Here is a 13,409-nt window from a genome sequence, read left to right as displayed (position 1 = left end):
CAATTTCTCATTAAAACTCGCGTCGTCCACAAATAAGACCATTTTTTGTAGCCGGAAGGAATATTATTTTTTATGCATATAGTCTAAAAAAATATGTATGATTATGTTTTATACTTTTATTTCAATTTTTTATTACATAATGGAATTATTAACAAAAATGATAGTATAAGTATTAATTAGTTTATGAATTCGAACAAGTTTTGGTAGAATTTAATAAATAAAATACTCAATTATAATACTCCATCCGTTCCTCTGTAGCTGAGTCATATTACTTTTTGGACTGTCCCACTATAGACGAGTCATTATTTTTTGGTAAAAAGTACTTTACTCTCTCTTTATCTTTCCAACTTTTTCCTTTCTACTTTATTCTCATTTTACTTAACTCATTTAAAATAATTTTTCTTAAATCTTGTGTCAGAAAGAAATGCCTCTACTACAACTGAACGGAAGGAGTATCAAACATTGCGGTTAAAAAAAATAATGTTTGCCACTTTGCCCCATGCACGCCAAGCTTTTAAGAATAGAGTGAGCTACAAATTTGGTCTTTAAACTATATAGTATTATTAAACACAATTCTTATTCTTTAAAAATATCTTTGGACAGATCTAATTTTTAATTTTTGATGTGTTATCACTGGAAGTCATTTTTCACTATTTCTTGATTTTTTGCCCTTTTGGCATTATTGAACGAAGGGACATTTGTATACTTTTCCAATTAGGGGAATACAAATTAGAGTTAGGATAATTTCTTTTAGACACGATGATTAAGAAATAAATACCATTAAATAAGTTAAGTAGGTGGAATAAAGTAGAAGAATTGTGAAAGAATAAAATAAGAGAAATAAAGTTGTTGTATTTTGCAAAAACAAATGACCCAATTCTAATGGAATGATTCAAAGAGGAATATAATCTAATAGTCCAAACGAAGGGAATAATAGATTATAAAATAAAATTGAAACTTAATACGGTTCCCAGCATCGACCGGTTCAGGTTAGAACCGAGAACCAATTAAGACAAAATCTCATAACTAGTATCTGACCAAACATTCATCCTCTGGTTCTCGATGTTGGTTTCTGGATTTACAAGAAGGAATACTAAGAGCTAACTGAATCGAAATTACAAAAGAAGATTCGAAACAAATAAACTGAAAAAGGAAGTAGCCGAGTCGAGGAGGCTTCTTTCCGCAAGACGAGATACGCCCCGGTAGTGTTCTTCGGATTGGCATTTCGTCCCCAAAGATAAAACGGCTGCGTCTCTGGTGAAGCAACACCGCTATCAACAGAGCTCCGACGAACTGGATGGAGGAGAGGGCAGAGCTTCGACAGAAGAACAATGCAGAGGGAGGAGAGAGTGTATGATGCAGAGTGGATTCTAGTTTCTGTGTGTTTAGAATGCTAGAATGACTAGCCTATTTATAGGCTCGGTCCACTGCAGGGGGTCAACGGCCATAATGGCCGTCATCAATGCTAGACCGTAACGGTCGTCGGTTACGAAGCGTCACAAAACGTTACAGAGCTGAGTGTCTGAATCAACGGCATCCCGCTTGGCTCGCTGACGTGGAAACGGTGGTGGTCTAAAAAGAACTAGACCCACTAGACTTGGGCCAAGCCCGCAACTAGGCCTAAGCACCAAGCTCAAATACCACCCAAAGACCATCTTAGTCCATCTACAATTATTCCATGTAATAATCCTTCTTATTAAATACTAGTTTAATAAGGTTGTAACTTCCAATGTGGGATAATTAACTCTCTTAATTATTTCCTAAACTTCTCTCATAGCTCATTAAGTTTGCAATTTTGCACAACTTTAATCCCTTATTTCTCACTCACCGGGAATCGGATTTGAGAAAAAGAATATACCACGGTCATCTACTCCGAATGTAGATCGACGCTATCTCATTTAATTTTACAAAATTAAATGTCTCGTTGAAATTATAATTGGTCAAAATTCATTGACCGGACATAGATTCCAACACTCGATACATCACATAACAGAAAATTGATCCAGTTCGTAGTTGAATCGAATAACCGAATAAGCACCGCCTATTGAACTTTTTATAGTACATACATCTAGCTGTGATTTGTCATGTTTACAAAACCATTTAACAAAGAGTATTTAGTAGTACCATAATTTAGATATATGCAATAATATTAGTCGAATAAATAAATAAATCAAGAAGAATTCATATATAGTCAAGTTTACATTGGTTGTGACGTAACATAATTTCAAAGTTATGTTTACATTGGTTGTGACGTAACCTAATTTTAATACTACGTGCACAAGAGCATTCACAATGGAAGGGCCCTCCCACAGGGCCCTCCCATTCCAAATCAACATTTGTCCAAAGGGCCTATCTCCCTGCAATAGAAGGACCCTCCCATAGGGTCCTCCCATTCCATTTTATTTTCACATCATCACCATTTTATTTAATTTTTTTAGCTTCTACATTTAATATGTTATCAAATTAAATATATAAGAACAAAAAATATTAATACGCAAATCTTCGTTGTATTTCAAAATTGAAAAATAGAATACAACGAGAAGCAAATTTTACATAAAACTAAAAATAAAAATAAAGCATCAGTGCCCACCCCTCTGTCCCCAAATTTCTTCAATCATATCGTGTTGTAGACGATTGTGGGCCTCTTTTTGGCATATATCAACAAATGCCCGAAGACGCTCGGCGTATCCGTGAGGGACACCCTGCCGGTGGGACTCTCTAGCGACACCGTGGCTGGAGCCTGCAATGTGTTCGACGGGGACGTCGGCGACATCTTCATCTTCACTCTCCACTATCATGTTATGCAATACGATAGCTGCGTAGATGATATCGGTGATATCACCCTTGTAGAAGAATCGCGTCGGACATTTGATCAATGCAAAACGCGATTGGAGCACACCGAAAGCCTGCTCCACATCCTTTCGCGCCGCCTCTTGCCGTTGGGCAAAATAACTCCTTTTCTCCTCAGTTGGACAACTAATCGTCTTCACGAAAACGGGCCAACTTGGGTATATGCCGTCCGCCAAGTAATACCCCATCTGATGCTGGTTGCCGTTCGCGGTGAAGTCAACCAAGGGGCCTATTCCTTGGCACTGGTCGTTGAACAGAGGCGAGGACTGCTGGATATTTAGGTCGTTGTTCGACCCGGCCACACCAAAGTAGGCATGCCAAATCCATAGGCGCTGATCAGCAACGGCTTCCAGAATGATGGTTGGGTGTGTGCCCTTGAACCCGCTCGTAAATTGGCCTCTGCAAGCGGTCGGACAGTTCTTCCACTGCCAATGCATACAATCTATACTTCCCCACATACCCGGGAAGCCGTGCACCCTCCAGTGCAAATCAAGCGGGAATTGACAATCTTGTGTGGTCGGCTTCCGCAGATAGGTGGGGCCGAAAGTCTCAATCACGCCTTTACAAAACATCTTCAGACAATCGCGACCAGTTATGTCGGCGACGTGAAGATATTCATCGAACATGTCGGCGCATCCTCCGTATGCCATCTGCCTAATTGCAGCCCTGCACTTCTGCAGAGGTGACAATCCAGGCTTTCCGGCGGCGTCCCAACGCTGTTGGAAGTCCCGGTAACGCGCCGACAACCCGTTAACGATGCGCAGGAATAGCTCGCGCCGCATTCTGAAACGCCGACGGAAAACCGCTGGGCCCCACCGTGGGTCCTCGACAAAGTAATCCGCGTAGAGTCGGTTGTGAGCCTCAGTGTGGTCACGGTCGACCGATTGACGGCGATGGATTGGCCTTGGAATCGCCTCTTGGTTCACTTCTTCCTGACGTTGGGCTGCCCTTGCAAGCACGCGCCGCCCCACTCGGTTTATGACTTCGTCGTCGGAATCGCTACCGGAAGACGTTGATTAAATGTAATAGAGAGAGAAAATGTATTCAAATAGAGAGAATATAGATGTTGGTGTGGAGAAGTGAAGAATGAGAGGTTGTATTTATAGTGGAAGAAATGGAATAAAAAAAAATAAAAAAATAAAAAATTAGGTGAGAGGGCCGACCGGCGGCCCTTCCTCCACAATGGAGGGTTGATCGGAAGGCCCTTCTCAACGGCTAGGGCCATCAGCCATATGGGGGGGAGAGGGAGGGAGCGCACAGCGGCCCCTTTACCACAATGATGGGGCGATGAGGGCCGATGGGGAAGGCCCTTCCATCGGCCATCCATTGTGAATACTCTAATGCTCTGAATGCAGTTCATTTCTTTTTGTTTTTACTGAACTAGTTTTACCACCCGTGCTATGCACGGGCCAAGTAATTTTCAAAAAATAAGAAAATATATTTAAAACAAATTAAATAAAAATAAGGAATATATAGGAAATATGTAAAAATTATTGAAAATAAAGAATAGAAACTATTTATATTTAAGCCTTGGAAATAGTCGAGATGGTGGAATCGAATTAGATTGCGTTCATATTTTTCTAATTCAATGGGGATTTTGGTTTGGTTTGGAGCGAATGTTTAATATCTAACTTAAAACAAATCCCCACACAAAAATATTAAATAATGAAAAAAAAATTAATACTTTAAACTTCATTGTACATAATAAACCAAATTACATAATATTATGGCTGAAATAAATAAAACAAATTAAATACACCTTATACACAGTTAGATGGCCAAACACAATTAAAAAAATTCATACTTATTACATATTCATAATACACACCTAAATAACCCAACACATTAAATAGAATTTCATACTTATACAAAAAATTTCAAACATTATTTAAAAATAATTGTTCATAATATTACTAATTACATGAAATTATAAGAAAAATACATACCATAAACTTTATAATTAACCTATAAACTAAAAAAATTAAAAATTATCAAATAAAATAAAATTTAATATTTATATATATTTATATATAAATATTAAACAAAAATATTAGATAATAATTAGAAAATGTTATATTGGCCCAACAAATTGAAAACAATACCCAAAAACAAAAATTATTAAAACCCAAAACGATTTTTAACTTAGGCCCAATAATTTTGAACCGAAGCCCAATTCTTATATAAAATACATTATTGGGGAATTAATTAAGATTTCTAAACTATAGATTAATATTAATTAACACACTTAAGGATTAAAACAATACCTTATATTATATATATATATATATATATATATATATATATATATATACACATTTTCGAGAATGAAAATGTCGGCGCCTTAGAGAAAACCCTAGTTCACAACCATCTCCTCCGGCGGAAGACGGCGTCTTCTCCTCTCAATCGGCATTGACCGGACACCACAATACCTTATCGACTACATACCACAACTAATCTCCAGATTTGCAACTAAAATCTACCAAAACAACCCCAAAATCTACAAAATCGACAACGAAAAAAAATCGCCAACAATTTCTTCGCCGACTGCTAAGCGTCTTCCTCCGTCATCGGTTCAAGAATTGCGACAGAACGGCAGACCACAGATCGAAATCGGAATCTATTACAGGTATATTCCAACAAAATTTCGCGAATATACCAAAATAGTCGAAGATTAGGTCTATTCTAACTTTATCAATTGGTTTTTTCACAGAATCGGAGAAGGATTGGATGCCTTTCGAAGATTCAAATCATAGATCCAAAGTATTGCAAAGTCAGACAACAAATATTTCGAGATTGATGTTCAAATCTACCAGACTAAGATAAGTTACCTCTAACAAAGTTCATTTTTTTCAGATTGTTGTCAATTTCATTCAGCAATGTTGTTAGTAGACTATATTCAAGCATAGTTTTCATTCGGAAAATAGAAAAAAAAGGGATATCACTATTAGGTTTCAAAATTTAGCAAGTTATTGAAAATATGAAGATTTTGATAAAATTCAGAAGTGATATAGCACTTGTGTTTGATTATTCTGCTGCGAAATGGAGACTACATAACATTATACTTCAAAATGAAAGTTATATGCCTATTAAACTGTTATGCATTTCTGGAATCTTAAAAAAGTACTTACATTGTTCATTGACAGGAAAGAAATTGAAAGAAAGTGAAATATGCAAGAAGAAGGAAGATAAAAGGGATTAAAAGGCAGTTCAGCAAGAAACTCAGAGGTATAGTACTCACTTGAAGCATCAGATGATACACCCTGAGATGAGCAACCCTTTATGATTGTAGAACTCTTCAACTTTTTCATTACAAATAGCACCAAAATCTGTTTAACTTTCTCTCTTCAAAGTTGAATGATATATTTAAAGAAATTGTGTTCTTAAAAGGTGTTCATTCCAAAAGCAACACAAATTTCAACATGACCTTTGAGTTTAAAAAAAAAAAGGATTGATGGTTCTTTTTAGGTGTTATAAATTTCTGGATATGAATATTTAAAAAAAATATTGCAGAATTTGTAACACATGCTGATAGCTAAGATCTGTTTATATGAATGATATGAAAATTTAAATACTATGTATACTAATGTTAGTGAAAGATAGTTTCAGAAATATTTTTAAGAGAATACTGTTTAAATTTTTTTTTATTCTATACTATTGTAAAAACAGATGCATGCAATGTGATAGTATTAAATATAAATCAAGAATTTTGGCTCCATCTAAGTAGATTTGACACAAATAAATTATTAATTTGAACCTACAGCAGTTATAATTCTTAATTTTCATGAGATTTACATGATTTAAAGGAAGTATTATTTGGTTTCAAATAATACTTATTTTTAGTATGGTATATAGATATATCAGAGACTGCCTCCTTTTGCTGCAAAGAGTTACTAATGTTGTCCTCTAATAAGGTTTTAGGTTGGCTTATACTTGACTGACATAAAACATGAATATATATTAGAAAAATAGTTTCTGACGTCTTTAGGCTGAGTTAGAAAGAGAAAGTATGTCATTTCTGATTGAGCCTTTAAAAAACTTACTAATTTGAAGGCATAATTTTTAAGATACTTAGGATTTAAGTATGTCCTTGTCTGAATATGCTAAACCATTTTATAATTCTGTATATTTACTTTAAAAACCCTTTCTTTACGATGTCTATTAATATAACAGAAAAAGAGATAGGGAAAAACCAACACAGAATATGGGATTGCAAAAATAAAGATTAAAGAGAAAGAGTGCAAAATCTTTCTCTTGAATTGAACAAAAATCAGAATGCCTTATCCTACATCCCCACTGGAATGCAACAAAAAGATACAATAGTGATGAAAAAGACATAAACCATCATTACAAAGAACGACCAAAAGAAAACAGAACTGATAAGAGTTGTAAGATAGTCCACTAACAATCCACCAACTAAACCAACTAACCAAAATAGAAGTTCAGATAAGTTCAAAAAACACTTCAACTAACTTAAAACAGTTAAGAACTTAAAGCATGTCTTCAATTAATCAGCACCAGATAAATCCTCCTGAGTGTAGCTAATTGCTTCCTCATCATCATCATCATCTTCAATGACATTCACCTTCTTCATTTTCTTCTTGATCTTATCAAAACAGATTACTTCCTCTGCATCAAATTCATCTAACAAACATCGCTTTACACTTCCTTCACCGATGTTTTCATAACCACTTTGCTTAGTAACAATTGAGAAATCAGGAGTGACAAATTCTTTGCTACATACCTAAAATAATAAGATAATAAGAACAGATGACTAAGAAGATAAATAACAAAGCTTAGCTTAATTTCTCAAAAAAATACCTCAACAATATCAGCTCCAAAGAGTAAATCAGCAAGCTTGACATCAGTATTGAGAACTTGTGAAGCAATATTCTTAGGAACATATTTCTCAACAATTTCTGGAATATTACAAATCTTGTTAACCGTATATGGATATCTACGGTAAAAGTTTTGAATCTTAAACAAAATTTCTTTCCCCAACAAAAGCTCCTCAATTTTCTTAGGAAGATACTCCATAACATAATTCTGGAACAGAAAAAAGAAAGACTGGGTAAAATATTTTTGGATAACACTAATGAATTTAAGATACGTCACTAATTTTTAATTACCTCCATATTACTCCCTATCATGTCACAGACCCTTTTTCCAATAAGTTGAACCACTTCTCTGTCCCATAATAGAAGTGATGCATTACTTGGGTTATCAACAATGTTCACCACAAACCTAAACCTGAGAAAGAAGGAATTGAACTTAATAACTTCATTAAAATTCAAATAAACTGTAAAGAAACAAAAATCTTCAGAATTAGAAATGAGAAGATAAATAATACCTTTTCACAGCAACATCAAAGTTCTTAATACAAAAGTCACATCTATACTTCTTGTCATCCAACACTCTAAGTTTCTTAACACAGGTCTTGCATGCTAAATAATACCATTCACCAAAATAAGGCTCAATTGATTCCACTTTTCCAAAAACCCAATATGATCCATCCTGATGACCAAAATAAGAAATATACTATTCCAAATTTAGTACTTCAAAAATAAAAATTCTGGATATAAAATGACTATCTGACCTTTAATAAGATTTGCATTGACACTACAAAACTATTTACAAACAGGAAATTAAAATACCTCCAAACAGACAATATCACCAAGGGACTTCACATCAAGATCATCAAACTCTCTACTAAGTTTTACTCCAGATTGATCAACCATTCCTTGTGCAACAAATCTATCATCATGCTTTATCCTATAGATTACATTTAAAATTTGTTATAGTCAATCACTAAACAAACTATTAATATAGCATTGGGTATTAGGTAACAGTACCTGCTCCTAAATTCCTTCACAACATCAAGATCAGCATTAATCAAAACCTTGGAAGCTTGATAATGAGTAGACACACCAACCTCACCTAAAAATATAATAAGGAAACATTAAACCAATACATCACTTTTACAAAACTACAGATAAAAAAGATAGAAACAGACCTCTGAATATATTAGGCTTACAAAACTGTACAATGATTATAGGAACAGTCCCTTCAGCCTTAGACAATTGAGACATATAAGATTCCACATTGGCATCCCAAATTGTACAGAATATCTTGTTGTGGCTGTCAAAAAAGTAGCAAATTTAGTTTCAATATGAAAAAAAAAAAAACAGCAAACAAAAAAAATGAGCAGTAAGTATAAAACATACTTCTCATCACTGATTTGAACTTCAATTAGTCTGTATCTACTTTGCTTCACTACACTACCTGGGGAAGTGATGACACCAATGATGTCTGCAAAGTAAAATGAAATACATGATCAATAAAGTGAAAAATAAGTTCAGAAACAATAAATATAAACAAAGAGTTATACCAAAAAAGGGTGCCTGCTCATCAATCTCATTGATGTTTGATATATCCCCAAATGGTTTAAATGAATACACCATAGGTGGAAAATCATTGTCTCTGACTTCATACATCTCAGTCTTGTAGTTCATAAAAAGTCTAAAAAGATGATTAGTGGCTCTGTTTCTAAGTGTGTTTTTCCTAACAAAGAAGTTTTTGATATAATAGATCCCTCCTTCTCTAGGCTTGTGTTGAAGGTTCTGTAGAACCATTTTTGGGAATGTGGCTTGGATGTAGGTACCCTGAAAATAAGAGGAATAAGCTCTTAGATATAAGAAAGATATAAGACAATGGAAATGGAAGAATATAATAGATAATAGATATTACTACTATTAGAATTATTAAAATTATTACACTTAATTAGACTTATTAGATTTATGTCAGAAACATAACACTTCAACTAACTTAACTGTGCATTCTTTTGTAGGTGATGATTATTACATTCCAGATTCTAAACTGCATATTCCAAATTTCATATTCCATATATGATAAAGGGTAATGACATGAAGGATGAAAAGGAAAACTACTAAATGACAGAGACATGGTAAATTTCAGGCATACCTTAGCATCATGAAAGACAGATTCTGTGTTGATATCTCTATTGTCATCAGGAAGACCTCCAAACACACGAACACAATAGACCTTGATGACAGAGTTAGTAATGGCTGTATGGAGATTCTTGAGCAAGGTAACATAGGGGGCCATGGTGTACACTGATATATCACTGTAAGATAAATAGATAAAGTTCAGAATCATAAACATATAGACTAATACATATGCTTATTCTTTGCAGGTGCTAAGCATAAACATTGCATAGGATGAAGAAGAGAGGAAGGAAACTATAAAAAGTTGCTGACAGTGAAGATGAACAGAAAAAAGGTGGTGATCAAAAAACAGAAAAGAAGAAATAAAGAAATGACAGAGACAAAACACAGGTAAAATATATACAAAAGAAGTTCAGAAACTTCAATATAGTAGCTACAACTGAAATAGTAATATAGAAGAAAAGAGTTTTGTTGGAATAAAAGAAATACCAAAAAGAACTATAGAAACTGCATGTAAGATTAGGAAGAAGAACTTAATAAGTTACAATTTTTTGAGTAGTTTCAGAAGTTCAGAATTCAGATGTACATAGGTGAGAGAAATAAACAATGGAACTACACCATACCAAAAGAACAATGGAACTGTATGATAGAGAAGGAGCTATTGCAGGATGAGTTAAAGAGAGGTAGAAGAGAGTATTTATAGTGATTTGGTGATGTTATTTAGCAAATAAATAATAATAAAAATAAATTACTTGGGAAACAGAAATAATGATAGCTGAGACCTTTCAAGTAATCAAGTAATCAAGTAATAACATAAATGGAATAACCTGTTTCATTTCAATTACCAATAAATGCTGAAAATATAATATATGTTAGTCTATAGAAATACTAAATATCCATATACATATACGTATATACATATATTCAATAAATGTGGATTTCATGCTTTCTATATTATTTATTAGGAGCATTTATTGGGTCTAATGACAGCCATAATTAATGTCTATTAGTTAATGTTCCCCTATTAATAATGAACCTATATTGCAGGGATACCAAAACAAATATATTAACCCTAATCTGAGAGGAGCCGCCCTACTTTCTAAGAAGGAAGAGAGAGAGAGCCAATGCTAGAACCAATAAGAATAGGATCCAGACAGAGGAGCCACGCCTATAAGCCTCTTCATCTCTGCAAATAGGTGGCTTTGTGAAGGAGAAGGAGAGAGAAAAACATAGGCAATGATTACAGAGAGAACCAAGAGAGAAGAAGAAGAAGAAACAACTTATAAACAGGTAACTTATTCCATTTATTAACTTAAATAAATACATTTTGCACATATAATGAATATAACCAAAGCTTTATTTTGATTGCAGATTGCATATTGCAATATACATTAAGAGAAGAAGAAGATGAAGAATAATTTCCAATTATTGGTATGTGCATTAATGACAGTGACTGTAATACCTATTTTAGTTCTATATTAAGATTTTAATCAACAAATGATTACTACTGCAGGATGTGTGAATTTTAATGGAAGAGAGATAAGAACAACAAAACAGGTAACATTCTTCAATTACCTGATTTTAATACAATGCATATCTATTATAAATAACATTAAATGAATGATCTTTAGAAATTGAGCTTAACATAATTTATATAGCACATAGATAATGAATAAATCAGCCTATCTAATTATGAATAAATGATTCCATAGAAGATATACAGATGCTATTCAATATTGTGTGTGACTTTGAAACAATATACCACTCATGACTTTTAATTATGTTTTATGTGTGCATCTAATGTGTATGTTACATTTTGGACAGATTCCAACAAATTAGGTTATATTGTTGTCAGATTCGAAAATATTATGGTATATTTTGGACAGGAGCTTATGAAAAATATAATACTAACATTCTGTGATTTATTAATGAGGTGCTATTAAATTAATAAGTTTAGTTTCCAATCGTTAATATTAGAAAATTTGAGAATATACTTATTCTAATGTATTTTTATACTTTTCAGGTAAATAAAGCTTTGGAAATTACAGAAGAACTGAATCTCAATCATCTTAGAAAAGTGGGATTTATTTGTTTAATACATGATGTAAAAAAGCAAAATATAGTGAATTGCACAAAACCAATCAAAATAAAGCTAAAAATATGTAATTAAGCCTAAAAACACAGCAGCATTGGAACCATAAATGATGGTAAAAATATTCATAAAAAAAACCAAGAAAAATACAAAATAGCAAAACTGCAGAAACTCATTTTCCCGCCAAAATGCTGCCAGGTGGCAGTCAAAAAAACTGGCACTTTATATATTTATAGATTACTCCCTCCGTCCCAGAGAAGTTGGCATACTTTGAAAATGGCACGGGATTTTAGGAAGTTTTGTTTTGTGTGTTAAATGGAGAGAGAAAATATAATTTTTATATTCATGTGAGAGACTTTTTCCAAAAAGGGAAATGTGACATCTTTTGTGGGACAAACTCAAAAGGAAAGTGTGCCATCTTTTATGGGACGGAGGGAGTAGTTGACTAGCCACTGATTTTTCAGTCTTTGAACATCCGCGTTTTTATCATGTTATAAAATAATTTACTGTAAGTTCATCAGGACGTGCAACACACGTGTATTAAACACACTGAATATATACTTAATGTCAATTAGTAGTATAGTTCAATTTTATCATACAAAGAATTTAGAATTGAATTGGAATTCTGTAAAATTCTATTTCCAATTTTATTTCAATTTTGTGTACTGAACGGACCCTTAAAAGAAGTTTAATACAGAAACGAGAAGGCATGTACTAGAATATTATGCAATACTCCCTCTCTCCTGCAATATGAGTCTTATTTAATACTTCCTCCGTTCCATAGTAATGAAGGCGTTTCTTTTCGACACGAAGATTAAGAAAAGTTGTGTTAGGTGGGTTAAGTAAAGGGAGAATAAAATTAAAAATGAAAAAGGTAGAGAGATGAAAAGAGAAAAAAGTAAGAGAGAGTAAAGTATGTATAGAAAAATGTGTTGACTTTTACTAAAAAAATGAAATGACTCTATTAATATGGAACGTACCAAAATGACAAAATGACTCTATTGCTATGGAACGGAGGGAGTATGACACGAGTTTTAAGAAATATAAAGAAAAACAGATTGGATAAATTAGTGGAATATGAGTCTCACTTATATGTATTAGTTCTCCGTCCTATAAATATATGGGCAATGAGTATGCCACGGGAATTAAGACAAAATTAGTAAAGTAAGAGAGATGATGAGAATGTTATGGTAAAGTAAGAGAGAGGAAGAGAATGGTAGTTAAAGTAGTGTTAGTGAGACCTACATTATTAAATTGATATAACTTTCCAAAAATAGAATGCACATATTTTCGTGGGACGGACAAAAATGAAAAGTGCACATATTTTTATGGGACGGAGGGAGTAATTAAATATGAGTGGAATAAGTTGGTGGAATATGAGGCCTACTCACCATTTATAATAAAAATGAAATAGGACTCTTATTGTGAGACGAACTAAAATGACAAAATAAGACTCTTATTGTGAGATGAACCAAAATGACAAAATATGACTCTTATTGTGGGAC

At 33.5% G+C, this 13,409-nt stretch overlaps 2 protein-coding genes across 2 annotated transcripts; both read right to left on the bottom strand.

Moving 5' to 3' along the window:
* Nucleotides 1-2,579: 2,579 nt before the first annotated feature.
* Nucleotides 2,580-4,166, bottom strand: LOC148933905 (uncharacterized). The gene is made up of 2 exons (XM_089062025.1): nt 4,123-4,166; nt 2,580-3,849 (listed from the first exon to the last, which is right to left on the bottom strand). The coding sequence occupies exons 1-2, from the start codon at nt 4,164-4,166 to the stop codon at nt 2,580-2,582; spliced, it is 1,314 nt and encodes a 437-aa protein (XP_088918151.1).
* Nucleotides 4,167-7,354: 3,188 nt separating this feature from the next.
* LOC125199466 (replication protein A 70 kDa DNA-binding subunit D-like) lies at nt 7,355-9,359 on the bottom strand. The gene is made up of 9 exons (XM_089062023.1): nt 9,236-9,359; nt 9,072-9,156; nt 8,861-8,985; nt 8,700-8,784; nt 8,502-8,619; nt 8,198-8,385; nt 7,977-8,097; nt 7,669-7,893; nt 7,355-7,591 (listed from the first exon to the last, which is right to left on the bottom strand). Exons 1-9 carry the CDS (start codon nt 9,357-9,359, stop codon nt 7,355-7,357), a joined length of 1,308 nt encoding a protein of 435 aa, XP_088918149.1.
* Between the last annotated feature and the right edge of the window lie 4,050 nt (nt 9,360-13,409).

The sequence above is a fragment of the Salvia hispanica genome, chromosome 1 (genome assembly GCF_029641045.1).
Source record: "Salvia hispanica isolate PSC_SH4W2 chromosome 1, Shi_PSC_v1, whole genome shotgun sequence".
NCBI lineage: Eukaryota > Viridiplantae > Streptophyta > Magnoliopsida > Lamiales > Lamiaceae > Salvia > Salvia hispanica.
Note: the sequence above shows the minus strand (reverse complement) of the source record. Positions and strands in the feature narration are given on the sequence as shown.

Excerpts from the sequence above, each read along its gene's own strand:
- LOC148933905 (XM_089062025.1), bottom strand. The coding sequence starts at position 4,166 with ATGGAAGGGCCTTCCCCATCGGCCCTCATCGCCCCATCATTGTG. Across the intron at positions 3,850-4,122 it reads CTCATCGCCCCATCATTGTG|CGATTCCGACGACGAAGTCA; the intron begins GTAAAGGGGCCG and ends GTCTTCCGGTAG.
- LOC125199466 (XM_089062023.1), bottom strand. The coding sequence starts at position 9,359 with ATGAACTACAAGACTGAGATGTATGAAGTCAGAGACAATGATTTTCCA. Across the intron at positions 8,785-8,860 it reads TAAGCCTAATATATTCAGAG|GTGAGGTTGGTGTGTCTACT; the intron begins GTCTGTTTCTAT and ends TTATATTTTTAG. Across the intron at positions 8,098-8,197 it reads TTTGATGTTGCTGTGAAAAG|GTTTAGGTTTGTGGTGAACA; the intron begins GTATTATTTATC and ends CTTCTTTCTCAG.